Source organism: Eumetopias jubatus, unplaced genomic scaffold (assembly GCF_037043125.1).
Source record: "Eumetopias jubatus isolate StellerSeaLion01/CBP00866 unplaced genomic scaffold, mEumJub1_p1.0 scaffold_4, whole genome shotgun sequence".
NCBI classification, from domain to species: domain Eukaryota; kingdom Metazoa; phylum Chordata; class Mammalia; order Carnivora; family Otariidae; genus Eumetopias; species Eumetopias jubatus.
In genome coordinates this window covers 4,125,745-4,149,930 of record NW_028274810.1, presented here as the reverse complement: position 1 = coordinate 4,149,930, position 24,186 = coordinate 4,125,745, and the positions used below count along the sequence as shown (strand labels likewise).

General features: G+C 40.7%; 1 protein-coding gene across 1 annotated transcript in view; it reads right to left on the bottom strand.

The window, feature by feature from the left end:
• Nucleotides 1-541: 541 nt before the first annotated feature.
• RNF115 (ring finger protein 115) overlaps nucleotides 542-24,186 on the bottom strand; it is a 64,591-nt gene continuing 40,946 nt past the window's right edge. Inside the window, exons 5-9 of the mRNA XM_028088198.2 lie at nucleotides 8,208-8,279; nucleotides 6,949-7,021; nucleotides 5,903-5,996; nucleotides 2,703-2,818; nucleotides 542-1,821 (exon numbers count right to left, since the gene is read on the bottom strand). Coding sequence (XP_027943999.1) covers nucleotides 1,690-1,821; nucleotides 2,703-2,818; nucleotides 5,903-5,996; nucleotides 6,949-7,021; nucleotides 8,208-8,279 — 487 coding nt within the window. The 3' untranslated portion in view covers nucleotides 542-1,689. The remainder of the gene's footprint in view (nucleotides 1,822-2,702; nucleotides 2,819-5,902; nucleotides 5,997-6,948; nucleotides 7,022-8,207; nucleotides 8,280-24,186) is intronic.

Below are 24,186 nucleotides of genomic sequence, written 5' to 3'. Positions count from 1 at the left end.
ACCTCTCACCCCTCCCCCCCACCCAAGCTTCTTGACCCCAGTGCCCCCCACCCTCAAAACCAATGTGTAGTTTCAGGCTACACATCGATACCCACAGTGAATAGCTCACATTCTCCAAAGAAATGATCTCTGCAGAGGTATAACATGAGAGGCAGAGGAGAAAACGTATTTTATTTCCTCTGGGCCTAACGTGAATCATACCTTATGGTCACAATTTTAGCGGCAGGCTGTTAATTCAGCAAGCCACTCTCCCACTGTCTCTCTTCCCTCCCCTACTTCTTTATCCTCTACCAAAGTACAAAGATATCTCTAACCCCCTTCCCTCGCCCATAAAACCAGTGTATGATAGTCAACAAAAACTGAGGAAAGACTCCTAGCCAAGAAAAACACTCACCAAAGAGTGGCCTTCTTGTTCAAATCATTCCAAACTATGAAGGGCTGATGTGACCAGACAAATGGAGCCCCGTCACCCTCTATGGTGCGCGAACAGTGGTTACATGCCCCCATCATTTCCTTTTGAGACTCTTGAGTTCCAACAACATTCTTGATCTTCTTCATTTATTCAACTTTAAACACTTAAATGCTTCAAAGAGCATGTGCATGTGCAATGAGACACTGTTAGGCTGAAAATAGAATGCCCACCTCTCCAAGGCCAAGCTGTTTCGGGCATGATCACAATAATCAGTTTGATACCAAGTACAACCAGAACCAAGCAGAACAGAAAGATTTCAGAGATGATAAAAGGGCTTAAAAAATTAAAATGAGACAATGTGAAATCTCAGTTCCTGAAGACCAATGAATTACTAAAAACAGTGAATCGGCTGCAGAAGCAGTAATAAAGTAATTCTATTTCTAAGGGAAATTATTTTAAGGTCCCCATGACAAAAGGCAGTAAACAATGAGTTGGGGGTCATTAAAGAAACCTCAGAACCAAAGATTTCAAATACCTGTCCTTCTGTGCCTGTATGCTGCCCAACTCATTTCCAAAAGGAAACCAGAATCAGATTCCCAACAACGAGATTCCTAAGACATGTCATGTTGGCTTCTGCAGAAACTGCACCTTGTGAAGTAGTCTTTAAAAATTGAAATGAGAAAATCAAAAGAGTACAATAATCAGCCACTTTCTCCTCCCCACTGTAACTTTTCTTTGATTTTGAGGATTCAAAACAAAACAATTAGTCTCAGATTCCTGAATTAATCTGATCTTGCTTTGTGGCTTATGTGGCCAAGAGTAGATGCTTTTGTACAATTAGAAGACTTTGTATCAGCAGGACTTTAGGACTGTGGTTCCACTGCATCTACTATAATTAAATACACTAATGGTAGGGTGGAAGTTAGAGAAGGAGGTGGAAACATCCACTACAAGAGAACATGACAGATAGTGGGACCCTAGCTAGACTGTAAGGTAAAGTGATTCTATTCTGGCAGGGGAAACCCACATAATCAAGTTTCACACTTATAAAAGTATCACTCTGAATTCAGGAATAAGAGGCATTTGGTTGTAGATACAATTCCATCTGCAGATACTAACTTTAAATTTAGAGAAGAAAAACACTCACTGCATTAATATTATGGGTTGGGGTTTCTTACGCAATTCCTAAATCCACCTACAGTTTTTTTTGTTTTGATACAATTGACAGCTGTGATAAGAAGACTACCACAGCCCTGGCTCAGATGCAGGCTTTAGCTTCAGAAAGTCCATCGGTCATGTAGTTGGCTGTCACTGCTGTATCTGTTGCTTGCAGAGGCCTCAGAGCTCTGGGTTTGCCGAGTAGAGTCCTCACCATTTAAGCTCTTCCTACATACAGGACATGTGTCATGCTGAAACAGAAAGATACCAATCCATGTAAATAGCCTGACCTGAGCAGCTGGAAGTGCTAAACACTTTAAGAAACCCTGAGAGCTGGCAGTAGAAAAACAGAAAGGGCATGTATTCTCACACAGTGTACGCTGGACTCAAAGGTTTAACACAGGACATGTTCCAAACAGAACTTTAAACAGAAATGACAAAATTCTAGGCCAGCAATTTAACAACAGCTACCACACATCACCAAACAGAACTAACCAGAAACAGTGATCTGGGGGCGCCTGGGCGGCTCAGTCGCTTAAGGGTCTGCCTTCAGCTCAGGTCATGATCTCAGGGTCCTGGGATGGAGCCCCACGTCCAGGCTCCCTGCTCAGTGGGGAGCCTGCTTCTCCCTCTCCCTCTGCCCTTCCCAACAACACCCTCCCCCCACTTATGTGCTCTCTCTCAAATAAATAAAATCTTTAAAAAAGAAAGAAAGAGTGACCTGATATGGTCTAGAGCAGGGGTCAGCAAACTTTCTGTGAAGGGACTGGTAGTAAATATTTTAGACTTCACAGGCCATACCACCTGTGTCACAACCACTCAACTCTGCTGACACAGCACAAAAGTAGCCACAGACAATTGTAAACAAATGAGCGTAGCTGTGTTCCAAGAAAACTTCATTTACAAAAACAGGTGGCAGGCCCGAGACCTGTAGGCTGTGGTCTGGTAACCTCTGGTCAGAGAAGTTCTGACCTAACAGTGATCTACAAAACGGTAATGGCGCCAGTAGGAATTAGCCAGCGACTAAAATCTGCTCTGCTTGGCTCTCTATGAACCCTAAACCATCCCCCCACCCCAAGGAGATGTGACTGGCAGAGATGGCCCAAAACACATGACAGCTGTCTGTACTCACAAGTTCTAACCACGGTACAATACAACTGCTGTGGAAGAAGTGGTTGCAGGGTAACTGCCGGACTTCCTCTTCAACTGTGTAATCTTCTTTGCACACTGGACACTCTAAACCCATATCTGTTGGAGGAAGAAATGCCTTCTAAAGTAAGCGAGCAAAAAGAAAGAAGAAAAAACTAGCCTACTGTCTTTTAACCAAAGGAATACCTACAGAAAAGATACAATTAGGTGGAGGAGGTAGGAAGCAGGAATTTTATTTCAAAATGGGGGAGGAGGTGGTAGTAGACAGGGACATGAATGGGTTTAAGTAAGGCCTACAGAAAAACTATGTAAGGTCTACTTTTCAATGTCAAGACTTGGAAAAAAATAAACCGGGGCTTAGATTATCTATTAAGTAAAACAGAAAAACGTCTTCCTGGACCTTCTGGCAATTTCTACTTAGTAAACACAGGCAATCTGTCCACCACAACCAAGGGATGCATCTCGGCAATCTTAGCAGCTCCCAGTCAGTGTCTCAAGCCACTGTTACCCTGCTATTTTCCACACTTCGCATCCTCTTTCAGAGTGGTTGTCCTAAAGCCCTCTGTACAGGTTGTTAATTAAAAGCTGTACCAGGAGGTGGTGCTGCAGAACTGCAAAGCCCAAGGATAGCTCAGGTTCCAAGTCAAGACAAGAAACACTCTTTATGAGGCAATGCCTACAAGCTAAATTGGGAGTACGAGGCAGCAAAGTCAGAGTTTCCCAAGTCTGGCTAACGACACCAGCTAGCGTCTCTCTCCAGTGGCCGGGGCGTGCTACATCCCCACAGCAGTCAAGGACCTGGAGTGAGTACCACCTAACAGATTTACTCCTTCCTCTCCACTCTTCCCTAACACCTTTACCTCAATTCTAGCTTTTATTTCTAAATAAAATTTAGGCTGTCTATTGGAACAGCCTCCCAGATAGTATCCTTGATCCTAGCCTTCAACCCTCCAAATTTACCTAAGCTTTGCAACCAGCTAATTTTCCCTAATACTAGCCTCATAGCCATTCCCAGCTCATCTTTACTTGGGATTCCCAGCTGGTACCTCAAAATCAACAAGTTCAAAATTAAAAATATCACATCACTTCCATACCCAAACCAGGGCCTGCTCACAGTTCTCCCACCCCTGATAGATGGATGGCAGCACCAGCTCTGCAGTTCCCAAGCTGCAAAACCTTGAGTCCTCTTTGACCCTTTTCCCTTTATCTTATTATGCAATCAGTGATAAAAGCCTTTCTTCAAAGCGATATTGAGTCTACCCTTCCGTCAGCAGTGCCACCATTACCTGCACCCCACCTAGATGTTGCAACAGCCCCTTAAATCCCTGCTTCTGCTTTCTTGGCCTTCCAGTCTATCTGAGATACTACCTCCAAACTAATCTTCCCTAAAGACCACCTAAATTCTTTCAATCCTCCACTTGGGGAACTATGAAACTTGCCTCCTATCTAAAATATCCAGCCCTTGGGGTGCCCGGGTGGCTCAGTAGTTAAGCATCTGCCTTCGACTCTGGTCCTGATCCCAGGGTCCTAGGATCCTGGGATCGGGCCCCTGCATCAGGCTCCCTGCTCCGCGGGAAGCCTGCTTCTCCCTCTCCCACTCCCTCTGCTTGTGTTCCCTCTCTTGCTCTCTCTGTCAAATAAATAAATAAAATCTTTTAAAAAATAAAATAAAGTAAAATAAGATATCCAGCCCTAACTACTCTGCCAGTTTCAAGGTCTACACAGACAAGGCCCCTTCCTAACCAGTCATGCCTCCCACTACCCCCAAACCAGATTCTATTTCAAGGCTAAGAAAGTCACTCTCCTTATACCTGATTCTGACACTATGTCCATGCTGACATTCTCACATTGGTTCATACTTTTCCTTGAACAGAATGACCTCTCTAAGATGGCCTATCCTGTCTTTAAAATCTTCTCCAACTTAAACTGGAATTTGTGGGGAAAGAAACTCTTAGTTCAAAATAATGCTCCTTGTCACTAAATTCCTTCAGTGCTTAAAAATAATATCTGTCTCAAGTACCTAACTGTATCTGACAGTAAAATTGAAACAAATTCCCATCCTCCCATTTTTTTTCTATCATCTGCTCAATACTGTTTTTTATACTCTTTTCTAATCATTTAGTTGAGTTTTGCTTCCCCTGGTAAGCTCGTCAAGAAATCAAGTCTTATCTTCTACCTCTTTGTTTCCTGCAAGGCACCTAGAAAAAGGACATGGTGGGTGTTGAGGAAATACTTGCTGGCTGATAAAAGAAATTCTCAGCTTTCAACATTTGCAGGCCCTGCTCCTGGGCCCCAGGGAATCTATATACTTGAACATTTACCAAGGTCAAAATGACTCCACAAAACCTCAAAGCATGGGTTCTACTTCTGCCCTGAGCACACACTGTATATCTACTTTGTTAAAAAAAATAGTAATAACCGGGACGCCCGGGTGGCTCAGTCGGTTAAGCGTCTGCCTTCGGCACGGGTCATGATCCCAGGATCCTGGGATCAAGTCCCACATCGGGCTCCTTGCTTGGCGGAGAGCCTGCTTCTCCTTCTACCTGCTCTGCCTGCCGCCCCCCCTGCTTGTTCTCTCTGACAAAAAAATAAAATCTTTAAAAAAAAAAAATTAGTAATAACCAAAAAGGAGCATTCCAAAACATAAAGATAAGAAAAACAAAAAACCCTCCCTCATTTCCATAAGATTAAAGTCATATAGATTTGCACATACTAAAAACATAAGATAAAGTCTGTAACTTTCTGGACTGTCCTTTGTCAGACTAATTTGCAACTATATTAAAAACAGGGGCACCTGGCTGGCTCAGTCAGTACAGTATGCAACTCTTGACTTCAGGGTCATGAGTTTCAAGCCCCACATTGGACATGGAGCCTACCTCAAAACAAACAAACAAAAAAACATATAACCCTTCACCAAATGATTTTTCCTTGGAGCTCTCTCTTCTTCATGAAAGACAGTGCAACCCCAGCAACTGTCCTAACTTAGGCTTGACTAAAACTCTCTTCCTTTTTCTGCATCGACATGACGAACCCTAATGAAAAGGCAGGCATGTTCCATATATGACACCCCGGTAGGAATTTGGGGAGTGCTATAGCTTTAACTGAAGATCCTTAGTATAGGAAGGTGCTGGGATTTTGAACAGAGATCAGAAGCTGACAGATTAAGTACAGAACTGAACCTACCAACTTGTTCCTGAGTTACTGTCACTGTTGGAAGAGATGTGATCTTTTCCTTGTCAGCTGGGGGAGGCCCCGTGTTTTCCAGTTGTCCTAAAAGCTACAAAAAAAGGAAAAAGAAAAAGAAGAAGAAGTGGCAGATATCCCACTATCCCTGGGGAGGGAGCTGCTCCAGCTGAGAACAAACAGTGCATATATTAGAAATGTTAGTTGCTCTTATTTCTGCAGGGCTCTGAGAGGCTTGGGTTTCCCCCTTTCCTGCTGCCAGAACACTCATAATTCCTTTACAATTTCAGAGTGACATGAATATAAGTCTACAGACAAACCTATCATTGCAAGGTCCACCTCCAGGCATAAAGCAACTTCAGAGGCAGCATAAGCGTTGTGATGTCAGGAATAAAACTACAACTGAACAAAAGGTAATACTTAACTGGTCTAAAAATTTCATTCTGCTGGAAGAAAAAAAGGGTGGGAGTATGGAAAGTAGCATAAAGTACGCCAAGAAATAGGAAATAGGTAAATTACTGCCTATGAGAAGATTTGGATATAAATGACATGCTTTCTATTCTCAGCAATCCACAAGGGAAATGAAAAACCAATTAAATTAAAATAAACATAAATAAGTGGAAGCAATTACACATGGCATGGGAATACCTTTTTCTCTGCTTCCTTCCCCTACTTTGCTCCATCTAGCAGAAATCCCTGCTTCAACATGTGAGGAGACCCTCCTTTTTTGTGAAGCACCTGTTAATAGGATCCTTATAGGACTGAACAAGAGGCCAAAAATACAAAATACTGTTTGTTATAGGAGAAGTCTTTTCTTCCTATGGAGGTGAAGCCATCTTCTAGAAAGTCCCTAGGACCTAGAAGGTACATGGATGCTAAACTAAACCCATAAGCCATTTATCCCTTCAGTAAAATGGAAACCCACAAGCTCAAAATATTAGGGAAAGCAGAGTGACTGCCATTTCAGAAAGTAGCAGAAGGAAAGCAGGAAGCCTGTGGAACCATGAGACACACTGAACAGACACCCTCAAAAGGCAGCTCCTCACCTGGGTTACAATGGCATCAAGCCCTGTTTGACCCCAGGCATAGTCCCCAGGGTTGGAGTGCAGCATCCCGCTCCTATACGTGAGATGAGACAGACAGCATTAGATGGAGTGACCAGGCTCTGCCTTACACCACAGAAAAAACTGGCAGATCCTGCTCTCTCTCAGAGCTGGAAAGTCACTACTTCTCTAAAATCAAGTGGCAAAGAATTTCTCAATATTTTTAAGGTCAAACAGATTATCTGGAAGTAGTCTCTTATTCTCTTAAGTAAGGAATTTTTACTTAATCAAATAGAACATAAAATGTGAAGCTACCTAAAATACCACATGACACACCAGAGCAAAAAGAGTGACTCCTTGCCTATTGGCTAAGAAAAGTTTGTCTGCTAACTGTGCCATTTACAGTAAACATAGATGGAGCTGCTTTTTAAGGAGCGTTTTCCCTTTGTGACTGACCAAAATCTATAGCAGACTTCCTTCATTCTAAGAGGCTGCCCATGGTCCTCGACAATGAGGAGCTTTCAAGTAGAAAAACAGCCACAGCAGTCTCTCTGAATCACAACTTAGAACAATTACAAAAGGGACTCGGCAGCACCTTCTCTCTGGAGCTGCCGGTGCACTACCCCGGATGACAGATGTCCAGACTCTTTGGCTAGAACATGTTAAAAAGAAACGAGAGGCTGGAAAATAGGGTAACTGTGTGGAAGGACTGAGGTCCCTCTGAGCAAAGGAGCCTTCTGGGGCAGAGTGAGAAGTGGCATGTAATTGTCCAGAAGAGAGGAAATTCCATCTTAACCCCTACCGTACTTAAGCGTCACTCTGATCCTGAATTACAGTCTTTGTTTCTTCTGACAAACCTTCTTACTTTGAGAAAAGGAAGTTAAGCAACATGTTTTTAATTTCAGAAATTCTGAAGGAATAACATCTTCCCGTATGATCTAGAAAAGAAACCTGTAGTCCAGATACCAGGCCTGGCGGGGACCATCTCATTTCCCTCTCAATACAACTCTCAAACCAGAATATGAACCAAAACTGACACGTCCAGTGCCTGCACACCCTGGGGGACCAGGACAGCCCTCAGGAGACTGAGCAATAAAAACTAAGTTCTGATTAAGTTTGGGCTCAGCAAATAAAAGCAATCTAACAGTCTGCGAATCAAATCTTTATACTCACCTATGCAGCTCCTGCTCTTTGTCGCAGTGGTACAGATACCTAACATGCTGCAACTCCAGCAAAGTAAGACAGGGCAATTAGTTACTTACCAGGAAAAAGGATGTGAGGATCCAGGAACTGCAGAACTTGCAAAGAATCCTGTAAAGATCTGTTGTATTATTCTGTTGGAGGAAAAAACAATTAGGTAAGACAACAGACTAATGAAAAGTATCCTACAGGTATCTCTGGCTGACCAATCATTGACTACTTCTTCAAACCACCATGGGATTTCACTAACCATTATACAGTAGATAATGGCAGAAATCAGTCGGCTACCTGGTAAAGTGCTATTCTGCTATTATGGCTATCTTGCTGACCTCTACAATCTTATGTATTAAAAGATTTTTTGTGAATTAGGCTCAAAAGGGACTGGTTACATGGTGTAGTTTTCACACTATGTTCCTTGGATGCCTGGCAGCAGCATGAGGCTGAAAGGGATGCTAAATCAACGGGATTTGGGCCCATCCTTTAACAACAGTAGTTCCATTTTTATATGTTTTACCCATTGGGTTTCTGTGTAAGATATTATTCAAAGAGCCCTATAAAAATTTTTTTGAGAATAATCCCATTTTACCAACATTTATCAACATGCTATATTAGCCCTCAAAAGGTGTTCCAATTGCCCATAACACAAACACATTCAAACACACACACACCTAACACTTGTCATTCTGAACACTTAGGATGGCACATCTACCCAGTCCTTTATATTAGTGAGTTGATCTTTGTTACCCAAAGAGATAATGGGCAAAAGAAAAAGACTGAAGAAATTTTTCTCCTAGATCTCTTGTTTTGTGAATGATATGCACTTTTTTCCTACATTTGCTGAGATATAATTGACATGATATGTACTTTTAACCCCCTGGTTCCCACTTTATTAGGCCAATCAATATAATAACGGCAGTAGCCAATATTAGACTCTCCCTATTCCTCAAGTTCAACAATAGCTAACTACACTATGTGTTTTAAAATATGTCCACAAAAAAATGTCCATAAATTATTTTATGATCCTCCTATGAGTGTAAGCTTAGTGGCTTAATTCTTCTTCTTTTTTTTAATTGAGGTATAATTCACATGAACATTCTATTAGTTTCAGGTTACAACATAATGATTCATTGTTCGTATATACTGTAAATGACCACCACAATAAGACTAGTTAACATTCATCACCATATATAGTTACAGAATTTTTATTTTCTTGTGATTACAACTTTTAAGATCTACTTTCTTAGCAACTTGCAAATATGTAATATATTATTAACTATAATACTGTAGTTACCTATAATTAACTGTAATGAACTATAATATCTTTACAGTTTTGATTTCCATTCTCCTGATGATACAGTCACCATGCTGTACATTACATCCCCACTACTTATAACTAGAAGTTTGTACCTTTGGAACCCCTTCTATTTTGCTCACACCCTACCCACTACCTCTGGCAACCACCAATCTATTCTCTTTATCAATAAGCTTTTTTCTTTAAATTAAAATTCCACATATAAGTGAGATCATATGATACTTGTCTTTCTCTGTCACAATGTCCTTAAGGTCCATCCATGTTGTTGCAAATGGCAAGTTTTTTTTTTTTTTTTTTTTTTGGCCAAGTAATATTCCAGTGTGTGTGTGTTTGGTGTATATTTATACAAATCTACAAATCACATTGTCTTTATCCATTATCCATCAGTGGACACTTAGGTTGTCTCCACGTCTTGGCTATTATAAGTAATACTGTAAGGAACACAGGGTTGTAGATACCTTTTTGAATTAAGGTTTTTATCTTTAGATAAATACCCAGAAGTGGAATTGCTGGGTCATATAGTTGTTCTATTTTTATTTCTTGAGGAACCTCCATACTGTTTTCCATAGTGGGTGCACCAATTTACATTCCCACCAACAGTTCACGAGGGTTTCCTTTTCTTCACATCCTCGCCAACACTTGTTACTTGTCTTTTTGATAACAGCCATTCTAACAGGTGCGAGGTGACATTTATCGTTTTGATTTATATTTCCCTGCACAGTTTCATGTACATTTTGGCCATGTGTGTATCTTCTTCAGAAAAACTGCTATTCAGATCTTCTGATCCATTTTTTAACCAGATTGGTTTTCTTTTTTTGGTACTGCATTACATGAGTCCTTTATATATTTTGGCTATTAACCCCTTATCAGATTTGCAAATTCTCCCATTCAATAGGTTGCCTTTTCATTCTGTTGACAGTTTCCTTTGTTGTGCAGAAGCTCTTTAGTTTGTTAGTCTATTTTTGCTTTTGTTGCCTTTACTTTTTTTAATTTTTATTGTTATGTTAATCACCATACATTACATCATTAGTTTTTGATGTAGTGTTCCATGATTCATTATTTGTGCATAACACCCAGTGCTCTACGCAGAATGTGCCCTCTTTAATACCCATCACCAGGATAACCCATCCCCCCACCCCCCCTCCCCTCTAGAACCCTCAGTTTGTTTTTCAGAGTCCATCGTCTCTCATGGTTCATCTCCCCCTCCGACTTACTCCCCTTCATTCTTCCCCTCCTGCTATCTTCTTCTTCTTTTTTTTCTTAACATATATTGCATTATTTGTTTCAGAAGTACAGATCTGTGATTCAACAGTCTTGTACAATTCACAGCGCTCACCATAGCACATACCCTCCCCAATGTCTATCACCCAGCCACCCAATCCCCCTCCCACCCCCCACCACTCCAGCAACCCTGTTTGTTTCCTGAGACTAAGAATTCCTCATATCAGTGAGGTCATATGATAAATGTCTTTCTCTGATTGACTTATTTCACTCAGCACAACACCCTCCAGTTCCATCCACATCGTTGCAAATTGTTGCCTTTACTTTTGAAGTCAGATCCAAAAAATCATTACCAGACAGATGTCAAAGAGGTTATTGCTTATGTTCCCCTCTAAAAGACTTATGGTTTCAGGTCTTATATTCAATTCATTTCGAGTTAATTTTTATGTATGGTGTAAGATAGTGGTCCAGTTTCCCCAACATCATTTGTTGAAGAAACTGCCCTTTCCCCATTGTATATTCTTGGCTCCTTTGAGTTTTTTTTTTTTTTTTTTTAAGATTTTTATTTATTTATTTGACAGAGAGACACAGCGAGAGAGGGAACACAAGCAGGGGGAGTGGCAGGCAGAGGGAAAGGGAGAAGCAGGCTTCCCGCGGAGCAAGGAGCCCGATGTGGGGCTCGATCCCAGGACCCTGAAGGCAGACGCTTAACCGACTGAGTCACCCAGGCGCCCCTCCTTTGAGTTTATTTCTAAGCTCTCTATTCTGTTCCATTGATTTAGGTGTCTGTTTTAAGCCAATACCATACTGTGACTTACTTCTTAAAAATGGAATATGGCAGGATAATCTGTGACTTCCAATTTTAGGTCATAAAGAGCACTGTGCTCTCTCTTGAATCACTTTCTTTGGAAAAGTGCCACGTCAAGCAGTCCGGTAAAAGCCCACATGATAAGCCTCCTCCCAATAGCCAGAACAAACTTGCCAGAATATGAGTAATTCTCAGTTAATCCTTCAGATGACTTCAATACTAGCCAGAATCTTGACTAAAAGCTCCTAAGACACTGGGCCAGAACCACCTAGCTAAACTGCCCCAAATTCCTGACCTAGTGAACTTATGAGATAATTAACATTTGTTATTTTCAGCCACTAAGCTCTAGTATAACCTGTTACACAGCAATAGATAACTAATTCAGATTCTGATACCTCAAAGTGGGTTCTGTTACAATAACAACCTAAAATGTGGGAAAAGATTTAGAACCCAATAGAAGGTAAAAGTTGGAAGGACTCTGAGAAGAGTATCTGAAAGTTTGAAGAGCCTTGAAGAAATAGTAGAAGTATGATGGCCTTTGAGGAATTTACGGTTGAGAACTTAAGTGAGAAAAATCTTCTTGGAAACTGGAGGGAAAAGGGATCCTTGTTATGTAGTAGCAAAAGTTGTTGCCTGTCATAACACGTAAAGCAGAAGCTGTGGCTCATGAACTGGGGTAATAGTCTCGCTAACAAGATGTCCAGACAAGAATGCTAAAGGTATCTCTTAGCTTCTTCTTGCTGCTTACATTAAAATGCAAGAAGAGAAGGATAAATTAAAGGAAACAATAGTTTATTTTTTTAATTTTTTTAAAAGTAATTTCTACACCCAACACAGGGCTCAAACTCACACCCTGAGGTCAAGGGTCACATGCTCTTCCGACTGAACCAGCCAGACACCCCTATGGGGAAAGATAGTTAAATAAAAAGGGAGTCAAGACTAAATAATTCTGAAAATTCCCTGCCTCTCCAGATGGTAAATGATACTAAAATTAAGAAATGGCTTCCAAGGGAAGATCAAATCCATGGCACTACCGAAAGAAAATGGTTAACAAGGAAGCCTAGAATGCGGCTATAAAAATTCTTTTGTTAAGACCTCAGAAAGATCTATATAGCCTAAAGAACTACTCAGTTAAACAAATGGGCTTCCAAGAAGCGTAAGGGTATTATTAGTCCCCAAGGGCTGCCATAACAAATTCCCACAAACTATATGGTTTAAAAAGAAAGGAATTTAAGAAGTTTTAGAAGCAAGAGTCTAAAATCAAGATGTTGTTAGGGTTAGTTCCTTCTGGAAGCTCTGAAGGAAAATCTGTTCCATGCCCCTCTTCTAGGTCATGGTGTTCCTAGCAATCTTTCCTGTTTCTTGGCTTGCAGACACATTACTCTAATCTCTGCCTCGGTCTTCAGGTGATTTTCTTTCCTGTATCTTCTGTGTCCAAATTTCTCTCTTCTAAGAATACCAGCCATTGCAGTTGGGCCCACTCTAACCCAATCTGATCTCACCTTAACTTGATTACATCTGTAAAGACCTCATGCCAAATAAAGTCATATTCACAGGTAGTGGGGGTTAGGACCTGAACATATCTTTTTGGAGGATAAAATTCTATCCACTGCAAGAATTGTCCCTCAGCAATCCCAGCAGAAGCCCAAGGGAGAAAGGAGATTATCTGGAAGGGATCTGTGGGTGTGGCTTTTGTTTATGGCAGGAATCTCAGTAACATTCACAGGAGACCCTAAGTTTTATTTTATTTTTTAAAGATTTTATTTATTTTTTGACAGAGAGACACAGTGAGAGAGGGAACACAAGCAAGGGGAGTGGTAGAGGGCGAAGCAGGCTTCCCATGGAGCAAGGAGGCCAATCATCCCAGGACCCTGGGATCATGACCTGAGCCAAAGGCAGACGCTTAACGACTGAGCCACCCAGGCACCCCAAGAGACCCTAAGTTTTAAAAAGAAACACTGCGGGGGGCACCTGGGTGGCAAAAAAAAATAAAAAGAAACACTGCCAGGTTACACTAAAAGGTATAGAGGGAAAACAAAATGAAAAGAAGCCTCTTGGGCCCTCAAAATTCTACTGGCGAGAAGCGGACTAAGAAAACTATGCAGCTGCAAATCTGGACTACTTTTCATGGAAAAGATAACTCAGAGGCTGAAACCAAGAGCCTAGAAGGAGGAAACATGAGCCACCAGAGCAGCATTCCTGCGCAAAAGAACTAAGTCCTAATCAAGAAACTTCCAACATTTATCCGGATAAAATCAGAACTGCTATGAATCAGTATGACTTCTTTGTGCCTCCCATTTTCTCCCTTTTTAAATAGCAATCTCTATACCTGTTTAGTACATGCCTGTCCCATCACTGTGTGTTGGGTGCGTGAGGGGCAGAAAACTTGTTTCTTTAATTTATAGGCATTCACATCAAAAAAAGTTGTACTTGCGGAACTATAACCAAGGAGCCTCATCCACACTCGGACCTAACAACCTGGATTTCAAGTTGATGCTATAAAGGGACAAGGCTTTAGGTGGGTGTTGGGAGGATGCGAGTATATTTTGCACATGAGAGAATCGTTAAGTAATTTGTGGCCAGAGGGTGAAATATGGTAGTTTTAAAATATGTCTACAAGTTAATACTCCTCCCTTCAAGAGGTGGAGTTTAATTCTTCTCCCCTTGAATGTGGGCTGGACCTAGAGACCCACTTCCTACAGATAAAATATGGCCGAAATGACAGTATTTGGCTTCCAAGATCAGGATATAAAAGGCATTATGCTTTCCTTCCTTTTCCTTTCTCTCTCATATCACTTTACACTGGGGAAGCCAGCTATCAAGTCATGGGGACACTGAAAGAGCCCTATGCAGAGGTCCACATGGTAAGGAATTAAGGCCTCCTGCCAACAGCCACGTGAGTGACTTATCTTGGAAGTAGATCCTCCAGCCCCAGTTAAGTGTTTGGATGCCTGCAGCCACAGCTGACATTTTGATTATAATCTCATGAAACCCTTTACCAGAACCACCTAGCTAAGCTGCTCCCAAATTTCTGACCCTCAGAAACTGTGAGAAAATAAATGTCTGTTGCTATATGCTGCTAAATTCCAGGGTAATGTGTTACACAGCAATAAATAATATACCCTCCTTGCTTGCTACTAGCTAGAAGAGCAAATTACCACATGCTTGAACCAACCAGTAAGTAATGGCAATAATTAACTTTGAGAAAGAGCCTAGTTCCTGGCTCTAAAGCTGACCCTATATAAATGCTTGGAGTTGCCTTGCCAGGGATGCCTCGGCTGATGAGCTGCTGATTCCCCTCTTTTGGCTGCTTACTCCCTGGAAGTCAGATGCTGGTTCCACATCTCTGCAGCAGAAACAAAGAAAGGCTGCTCAGGGTGGACTCAGTACGTGTAAGAGTTATTGTGAGGAGATTATCTTCAGCTGATACATGCAGTACTTACAATGAACTTTCTTATTGTTAAAAACATAAAATCTTGGGGCGCCTGGGTGGCTCAGTGGTTAAGCGTCTGCCTTGGGCTCAGGTCATGATCCCAGGGTCCTGGGATCGAGCCCCACATCGGGCTCCCGGCTCTGCAGGAAGCCTGCTTCTCCCTCTCCCTCTCCCACTCCCCCTGCTTGTGTTCCCTCTCTCGCTGTGTCTCTCTCTGTCACAGAAATAAATAAAATCTTTACCCCCCCCCAAAAAAAAAAAACCAAAAACATAAAATCTTGTCTTGTTAAAGTAATAGGTAGATAAAAGAGGGTTGGGTGGGAGGGTGATGTGTGTATTTAACCCACAGAAAAGAAAAATCAATCCACACAGTCTGGAGGGGAAGACACATGCTAAGACCAGATTAAGAGTCTTCATCCAGTTTCCAGAACTGTACTCTCTCTAGGTTTTCCTCTTTGTTCCTTGGTTGTCCTTTGTCGTCTCTGTTTATTCCTCTTTTATCTTCCAAACTTCTAATCAATCAGGGCCTAGGGCTCAATTCTCTGAGTTCTTCTATTTTCTTTCTTGACTCTTGGCAATTTCACCTGTTTTTTTTTTTTTTTTTTAATTTACTTATTTGACAGAGAGATAGAGCCAAAGAGCACAAGTGGAGGGAATGGCAGAGAGAGAGGGAGAGGGAGAAGCAGGCTCCCCACTGAGCGGGGAGCCCGTTGCAGGGCTCGATCCCAGTACCCTGGGATCATGACCTGAGCCGAAGGCAGACGCTTAACCATCTGAAGCACCCAGGTGCCCCGATTTCACCCAGTCTTATATACAAGGCACATTTCCAAATTTTATCTCCACCCAAGACCTCTGCCTACTCAACCTCAACGCCTGAATGTGTAATAAGCACCTCACACTTATTGTGTCCCAAACTGAACTCTTAAATCTTCTCCCCCATAGCTGTTCCTCCTAGTGTTCCCCATTTCAGTTGATGGTGACTCCATTTTTCAAGCTGCTCAGACCAAAACCTTAGGGCATTCTTAACTCTTTTTTTTTTCATCCACAACTCTTCTTTGTGTTACACCTCATATCCAATTTGTCAGCAAATCATATTATGCCCACTGTCAAACTATATGTAGAATCCAATCATTTTTCATTGCCCTTATCCAAGCTACTAGCATCTCTAGCTTAGATTAATGCAACAGCCTCTTAAATGGTTTCTCTGCTTCTGCCCTTGCCCATGTACCCCCTGCAGTCCCCCATTCTATTCCAACATAGCAGTTAGAATCATCATTTTGAGACTGAAGGGAGACCATGTCATTTCTCTGCCCTAAACTTTCCACTGGGTTTCCACTGCACTCAGAATAAAAGCTCTTTCAGTAGTCTACCAGGCTCTACATGATCTAACACTCTCCCCCCCATCCCCACACCCAGCCAACTTCTCTGTGACCCCATCTCCTACTATTCCCCCTCACTTATTCTGCTCTAACTGGCCTCTCCTTTTTGGCACATTCCTAGCTCATTCCCTCACTTCGTTTACATCTATTCAAATGCCTTCTCAATAAGGTCTTAGCTGACTATACTTTTTGAAACTTCACTTCTCCCATACTCCCTAATCTCCCTTCTCTGCCTTTTTTTCCCCATAGCATTTACTACTGCTTAACAGCCTATTGATTTAACTTATTTTGGTTGTCTGACTTTCCCCTTATAAAGCTCCACAAGGGCAATCAACTTTTGACTGTTTTGTTCACTACTGTACAGTCAATACCTGGAATAATACCTGGCAAAGTAATATACAAATGTTTGTTGAATTAATTAAAAGACCCCAAGAGGGGGCCCAGAAATACATTGAAAGACACATATAATCTATTAAGATAAAAAAGGGGGATGATAAAGTAGGTACAGTACGATTCTCATTTCAATTATATAGATGTAGATATCATATTTAAAAAGTTCCATAAGATTATGCATCAGGGTATAACTGTGGCTATTTCTGGGTAATGTTGCCTTTTTAATACAAAACAAAACAAAACAAAAAACCCTAATATTTTTAAATAACCAAAAAACTCAATTCTCAAAATGTGAGTAGCAATCAGTGGTCAGAAAACTATGGTCTCATGGACGCCTGGGTGGCTCAGTCGGTTAAGCGTCTGCCTTCGGCTCAGGTCATGATCCCAGGGTCCTGGGATTGAATCCCACATTGGGCTCCTTGCTCAGCAGGGAGCCTGCTTCTCCCTCTGCCTGCCGGTCCCCCTGCTTGTGCTCACTCTCCATCTCTCTGCCTCTGACAAATAAATAAATTAAAATCAAGAAAGAAAGAAAGAAAGAGAGAGAGAGAAAAAGAGAGAGAGAGAGAGAAAGAAAGAAAGAAAAGAAGGAGGGGAGGGGAGGGGAGGGGAGGGGAGGGGAGGGGAGGGGAGGGGAGGGGAGGGAGGAAGGAAGGAAGGAAGGAAGGTAGGAAGGAAGGAAGGAAGGAAGGAAGGAAGGAAGGAAGGAAGGAAGGAAGGAAAGAAAGAAAGAAAGAAAGAAAGAAAGAAAGAAAGAAAGAAAGAAAGAAAGAAAGAAAGAAAGAAAGAAAGAAAGAAAGAAAGAAAGAAAGAAAAAGAAAGAAAGAAAGAAAAGAAAGAAAGAAAGAAACTATGGTCTCAGAATCTCCTTCAGGGGAACGTATTTTTAAGGAAGCAAACCTTAGTAGTAATCTGCCCTACAAAGTGACTCAGAGACAGCTGATCAAAACACCAGGCTAAATATAACAATAAAAAACAAATGTTAAAGGAGTACAACACATTAAAATAAAGACAGGTCTTAATATAATAAGTGCAAGTAATGGGTAGTAACCTCTATGAAGTCTGAAAAAGTGTTAGTCTAACAGAGACAAGGAAAAAGAACTGACAAATATAAATATTCTGCCATCCTAAAAAAAATTCTTTAAGGTGAAATGTGAATAATTCCTTAGACTTGTCAAAATCCAAGTGATATTTCTCCTGAAGACTATGCAATCTCTTTTGTTTATTCTATACACACCAAGAAACCATCTGATTGCTTTTGATTTCTTGTTATCTGGGAAATTCAAAGACAGCATTTTGCTAACAAGCAGAAATGAGTTTTCCAGTCCCTGAAATAGAATACCCCTAGCTGCAAATTAATAAATTAGTCTTCTGGCACAGGTCAGATTCATTGAAGGTTAGATAAGATGAGCTAGTCTATTCAGGACCCTATTTACAGCTGGATAAACTATCATTTGAAAGCTGCAGATTAGAGGACATACTTTAGACACTCTCACAAGTATTTGCAGAATGAATCAACAGGGGAGCCCGGGTGGCTCAGTCATTAAGCGTCTGCCTTTGGCTCAGGTCTTGATCCCAGGGAAGTCTTGCATCAGGCTCCCTGCTTAGCAGGAAGCTTGCTTCTCCCTCTCCCACTCCCCCGCTGTGTTCCCTCTCTCGTGTGTGTTCCCTCTCTCATGTTCCCTCTCTCGTTGTGTCTCTCTGTGTCAAATAAATAAATAAAATCCTTAAAAAAAAAAAAAGAATGAACAATGTGAGACTTACCCATCTTTACATTTGCAAAGAGGTTTCACTCATGTCATTGAAAAAGCCAAAGAAAATAGATCTCATTTCAGGGTAACTCCCTAAATTGGTGTAAGGAATACATTAATAATCCCACAAAGGCTAATTAATCTCTGACATCTGATTTTTTAAATGACAAAGCACTCTGTCTATATAGTAGAATCAGTGGAATGAATAGGAGTAGCCTGCGATGTAGCCCACAGAAACCACCAGCTGAAAACCTGATGAGCAGAATAAAACGTTATACTCCCTCTCAAATCAACGGGAAAAACCATCATTAGGAAGAAGCCACGCTAAAATCTAATCAAAAAGAAATCTATAAAATATGAAATTGTAATGTACTTTCAAAACACTGGGTGAGGGGATGCCTGGGTGGCTCAGTCGGTTAAGTGTCGGCGTTCGGCTCAGGTCACAATCCTAGGATCCTGGGATGGAATCCTGTATCAGGCTCCTTGCTCAGCGGGGAGCCTACTTCTCCCTCTGCCTGCCACTGCACCTGCTTGTGTTCCCACTCACTCTCTCACAAATAAATAAAATCTTAAAAAAACAAAACAAAACACGGGGTGACGTATAATGACAACTACTGTAAAGGAGAAACAATCATTGTAGAAGAAACAGGGTAGACCTGCTAAGCAGGCAGAATATGACCCATAAAAGTATGACCAAAAAAGATATGTTGTGTTCCATTTACATGAAGGAAAAGAAAAAAAGAACGTGAACTAAAAACTTGCAGGTACTACTTCCTGACATATTGGTATTTGTGCTTTGGAGCTTGTTTGGAGATTCTAGCAGGGGACCACAGCTACTCACATACCCTTGACGGAAGCAGGGTCTTCCTCTATCGGGGAAGGTCCTCCTCTTCTAGCGCACAGCTTGGGGAGGGAGGCACATGGAGCAGTGAGGGAGGAAGGGGAAATCAGCCTAGCCCACCAGATCTGCTGAAATCAACCCTGGAGATCAAGGGGGTGACAGATGTCGCAGCCAGATCGCCCTCACAGCCACTATGTGTACTTTGGAAGGAAAGTTTCTGAGAAAGTTAGGGAAATGCTTAATTCTTTTTTTCTTTAATTGGGAAGATAATATGATATTATTAGATTTGCTTACTTTTTAAACATACATAATCCTGCCAAATACAAATATCATCACTTGTATAATATCCTGGCTCCAATATTTAACTGGCTTTATAATTTCAGGCAATTTACCTAACCACTCTGTGCCTCAGTTTCTACTGTAAAATGGAGATTCACAGTAACTTCTCCATAGGGTTACAGTGAAGATTAAATAAATTACTATCTGTAATGCACTCAGACTAGGGCCTGGCACAAACTCTTAGCTATAATTACCACTAACGCATATATTCCATATACCTCTTAGAAACATAATTACAATTATCCATTCATTCAACAGAAATATATTTAGTATCCACTATAAAACAGACATTATTCTAGAAGCTGGGAATAGAGATGAATACAACACCACCCCAGACCATTAACCCCAGAAGTAACTTTAAAGGTTGTAAGAGATTTGGTCCCTCAAAAGATGCCAGACCCAGACAGAATTATAGGTAATTTCTACCTTTAGGGAACAGGTAATTCCTATGTTATTTAAACTATTCCTAAGCATAAAAAAACAAAGATTTTCCAGTTCATTTTATCAAACTAACATAATCCTGATACCAAAATGTGATAAAGTAAACACAAAAAAATTACCAGCCCCCTTATGAACAGATGCAAAAACATTCTTTTAAACTTTTCTCCTTTCAGAAGCAACAGTTACATAAATGAAGTCCTGGATTAAGTAAAAAAAAAAAAAAAAAAGGTGGGCTCTAGTCAACTTTCATTATTTTTCTGCGTATGAACATGACAAAGGGTTAGGATATCCTCCTCCCATCCTACACAGGGCCAAGCAGAATGCAATTTTAAAAGTTTGTCCTTGCTGAACTCCAAAAAAACAAACAAAAAACTCCCCACAAGAAAACAAAAAGACAAAAAAACCGAGCCTCTTTTTTTTTTTTTTTAAGATTTTATTTATTTATTTCAGAGAGAGAGACAGCGAGAGAGGGAACATAAGCAGGGGGAGTGGGGGAGGGAGAAGCAGGCTTCCCGCGAAGCAGGGAGCCCGATGTGGGGCTCGATCCCAGGACCCTGGGATCAAGACCTGAGCCGAAGGCAGACGCTTAACGACTGAGCCACCCAGGCGCCCTCCAGCCTCTTGACAGTAAACCTGCAGAATGCTTCATCACCCCAAAAAAGCTGTAGATTTCAGCACATGCAACAACAAATATACAGGGCTAGTTTCTGCACTCCTCTTTTTTAAAGAGTTTATTTTACAATTATACCACACAGCATTTTAAACACTGACATATAACTCCCTAATAAGTAAGCAAAGATAAAAGTATTTATCTTACTAGAAACGAGAAACCATCGCTTACAGACTTCAGACATTGCTGCACTTCAACTTTCATAACATTCATGAAATAATCTTCAATTAGTTTTAACAAAGAATACTTTTTAAAATTTGATATTTGTATGTATTGTGAAATGATCACAATAAATCTAGTTCACATCCATCACCATAATTAGAATTTCTTTTTCCTGTGTTAAGAACTTTTAAGATCTACTCTCTTAGCAATTTCCAAATATAAAATACAGTATTATTAACTATAGCCACTTTGCTGTATCCCCAACTTATTTATATTATAACTGGAAGTTTGTACCTTTTGACCCCCACCCCCTTCACCCATTTTGCTCACCTCCCATGCCCCACTCCCTTTCCCCACCCCGCCCTGGCAACCATAAATCTGTTCTCTGTATTTATAAACTTGGTTTTGGGATTTGGGGGTTTTTTTAGATCCCACATGTGAGATCATATATTTGTCTTTTTCTGACTGACTTATTTCACTTACCATAATGTCTGCAAGGTCCAGCCACACTGTTACAAATGGCAAGATTTCATTCTTTTTTATGGCTGAATAATATTCTATTATATATCTATACCATGTTTTCTTTATCCATTTATCTACTGATAGACATTCAGGTTGTTTCTACATCTTAGCTATTCTAAATAATGCTGCAATAAACATGGGGGGATGTGCATGTATCTTTTCAAATTAGTGTTTTCATTTTTATCGGATTACTATCCAGAGGTGGACCTGGTGGATCATATGGTAGTTCTATTTTTCTTGAGGAATCTCCACACTGTCTTCCATACTGGCTGCACCAATTTACATTCCCACCAACAGTGCACAACGGTTCATTCCCTTTTCTCCACATCCTCACCAACAATGGCTATTTTTTGTCTTTTTGATAACGGCCATTCTAACAGGTTTGAGGTGATATCTCGCTGTGATTTTGATTTGCATTTCCCTGACGATTACTGATGTTGAACATCTTTTCATGTACCTGTTGGCCATCTATATATGTCTTTTTTGGAAAAATGTCTATTCAGATTCCCCTGCCCATTTAGTCAAATTATTTGGAGTTTTTTGATGTTCAGCTGTGTAAGTTCTTTACGTACTTTGATATTAACCCCTTAGAAGATAATGTTGCTTCATTTTTAATGTATTTACATATATAGTTACTTTCTCCTAATGGCAAATGTTTTTGCATCTACATATTTAGTCAATAATGTTTACACAAGTAATAACATGAAACTTCTTTTCACAGTATGTCTAAATAAGGTAAAAAACGGGTAGGTTTATTTAATGAAAACTTTAAATGATAGGGATGCCTGAATGGTGCAGTCAGTTAAGCGTCGGGACTCTTGGTTTAGGCTTGGGTGGTGAACTAAGGGTGGTGAGATCAAGCCCCACCTTGGGCTCAACATGCAGCAGAGTCTGCTTGGGTTTCTCTCCCACTCCCTCTTGCCCCCCCCAACCCCCGTACACACCCTCTGTCTCTAAAATAAAATAAATATTTTAAAAACCTTTAAATTATAATAATAATGATAGAAAGGGGAAAAATCAGCAAGAGTTAAATGACTTTCTCCCTCTGCCTCTCACCCCGCTCTCGTAATCTCTTTCATTCTCTCTCAAATAAAATCTTAAAAAAAAAAAAAAAGGCTAAATGACTAAAATATATAAAATGATTCAGAGCCAAAAATCACTAAGTTCATGACACTCACCCCCCACAAAAAAAAGGTGTGTGTGGGAGGGTGCACGTGGTTAACATATCTTACAAGATCAGATCAAAATCTTCAGAAGACTGCTAAAACATTATTTAATGTAAAATAAATATTAATCCTGTGCTACAATTAATCTGAAGTAACGTGTTACTTTTTCTATTAGCTAAAATAGCTAATAAAATATCTAATTAGCAGACACTAGCTGTCTGACCCCAAATCCATTCTCAACACCATTCTCCCTTGCCACCTCCTACTACAAAGGATTCAAAAGCTAAATCCATGCTCTCCCAGCTTTCTTTACAGTTGGGGATGGGAAACATGTAACAAAGTGCCCAATGAGTGGAATTTTCTTGGTAAGGAATATAGAGGTGGGAGTGGGGCAATGGAAAAGATTTTCCTTTCCTTAAAAAAAGGGGGGGGAGGGGAACAAATAAGCTGATGCTATCCCTTTTCCCTTTCTTCTTTCCTGAGGCTCTAAGGCAGTAAGCATGAGAGAAAGACCAAGAGAGCCACAGAGATTCAACCCTAACATGGTTAAGATATAGAAATATCCTACTGCCACCCAGCTATAGACATCTTGTTATGTGTAAGAAAAAAAATTCTTAAGCCATCATTAAGTCAGGGTATATGTTACTCAGGTAATACAATTGTCTGTAAAGGACACATGAGAAAAGGAGGCTTGTATCTTTCTCCCACTCTGCTATTAGTTAAAAGGACAATGTAGGGGCGCCTGGGTGGCTCAGTTGGTTAAGCGACTGCCTTCAGCTCAGGTCATGATCCTGGAGTCCCGGGATCGAGTCCCGCATCGGGCTCCCTGCTCAGCAGGGAGTCTGCTTCTCCCTCTGACCCTCTCCCCTCTCGTGCTCTCTATCTCTCATTCTCTCTCTCTCAAATAAATAAATAAAATCTTTAAAAAAAAAAAAAAAGGACAATGTAGTAACAGAGTAGACCACAATTTCCAATGGAATAAATAAGCAAAGCAACCAAGGAGGACTGAATCAAGCTAATGTGTCCACACTGATATTTTATTAATCTGGCAAGGAATTTCTGAGCAAAAGATACTAAAATTTGATCCCTGCCTACTTTAGCTGTTCATGGCCCAGCTCCAGGGCTGTGAGAAGAGTGTATGTAGCCTAGTGCCTGAAAAATTCTAGGCATTTGATTAAATGTTAGTTACCTTCTCGTCTCAGATTGCAGACAAAATACAAGGCTTCCAAAGGGCATTCATACTGTGTTTTTTAAGCATTCATACAGTAGACAGAACAAATTAGAATAATTCTCCCCATTCCTATTAGCAACTAAAAAAATCTTCTTGAAAGAATTTTATTTCCTTTACAAGACTCCTAGCAGAAACTGTGTTTGTCCGGTAGGCCAGAAATTGTCAGCTAATAATCAGAGAAACACAAGCTGATCACTTTACTCTGACACCCCAACTCTCTTATTAATTTAAGGGCTATGAACAAGGGTTACTGCCTAAAATGCTTAGATCCAATTACTCTGGTCAAATTGGGATTATGAGCATCAAAATGAATAATGATTAAAATAAAATCCATGAGTCCATGCTAAAATAAATAAGTGGACTGATAAGATAGGG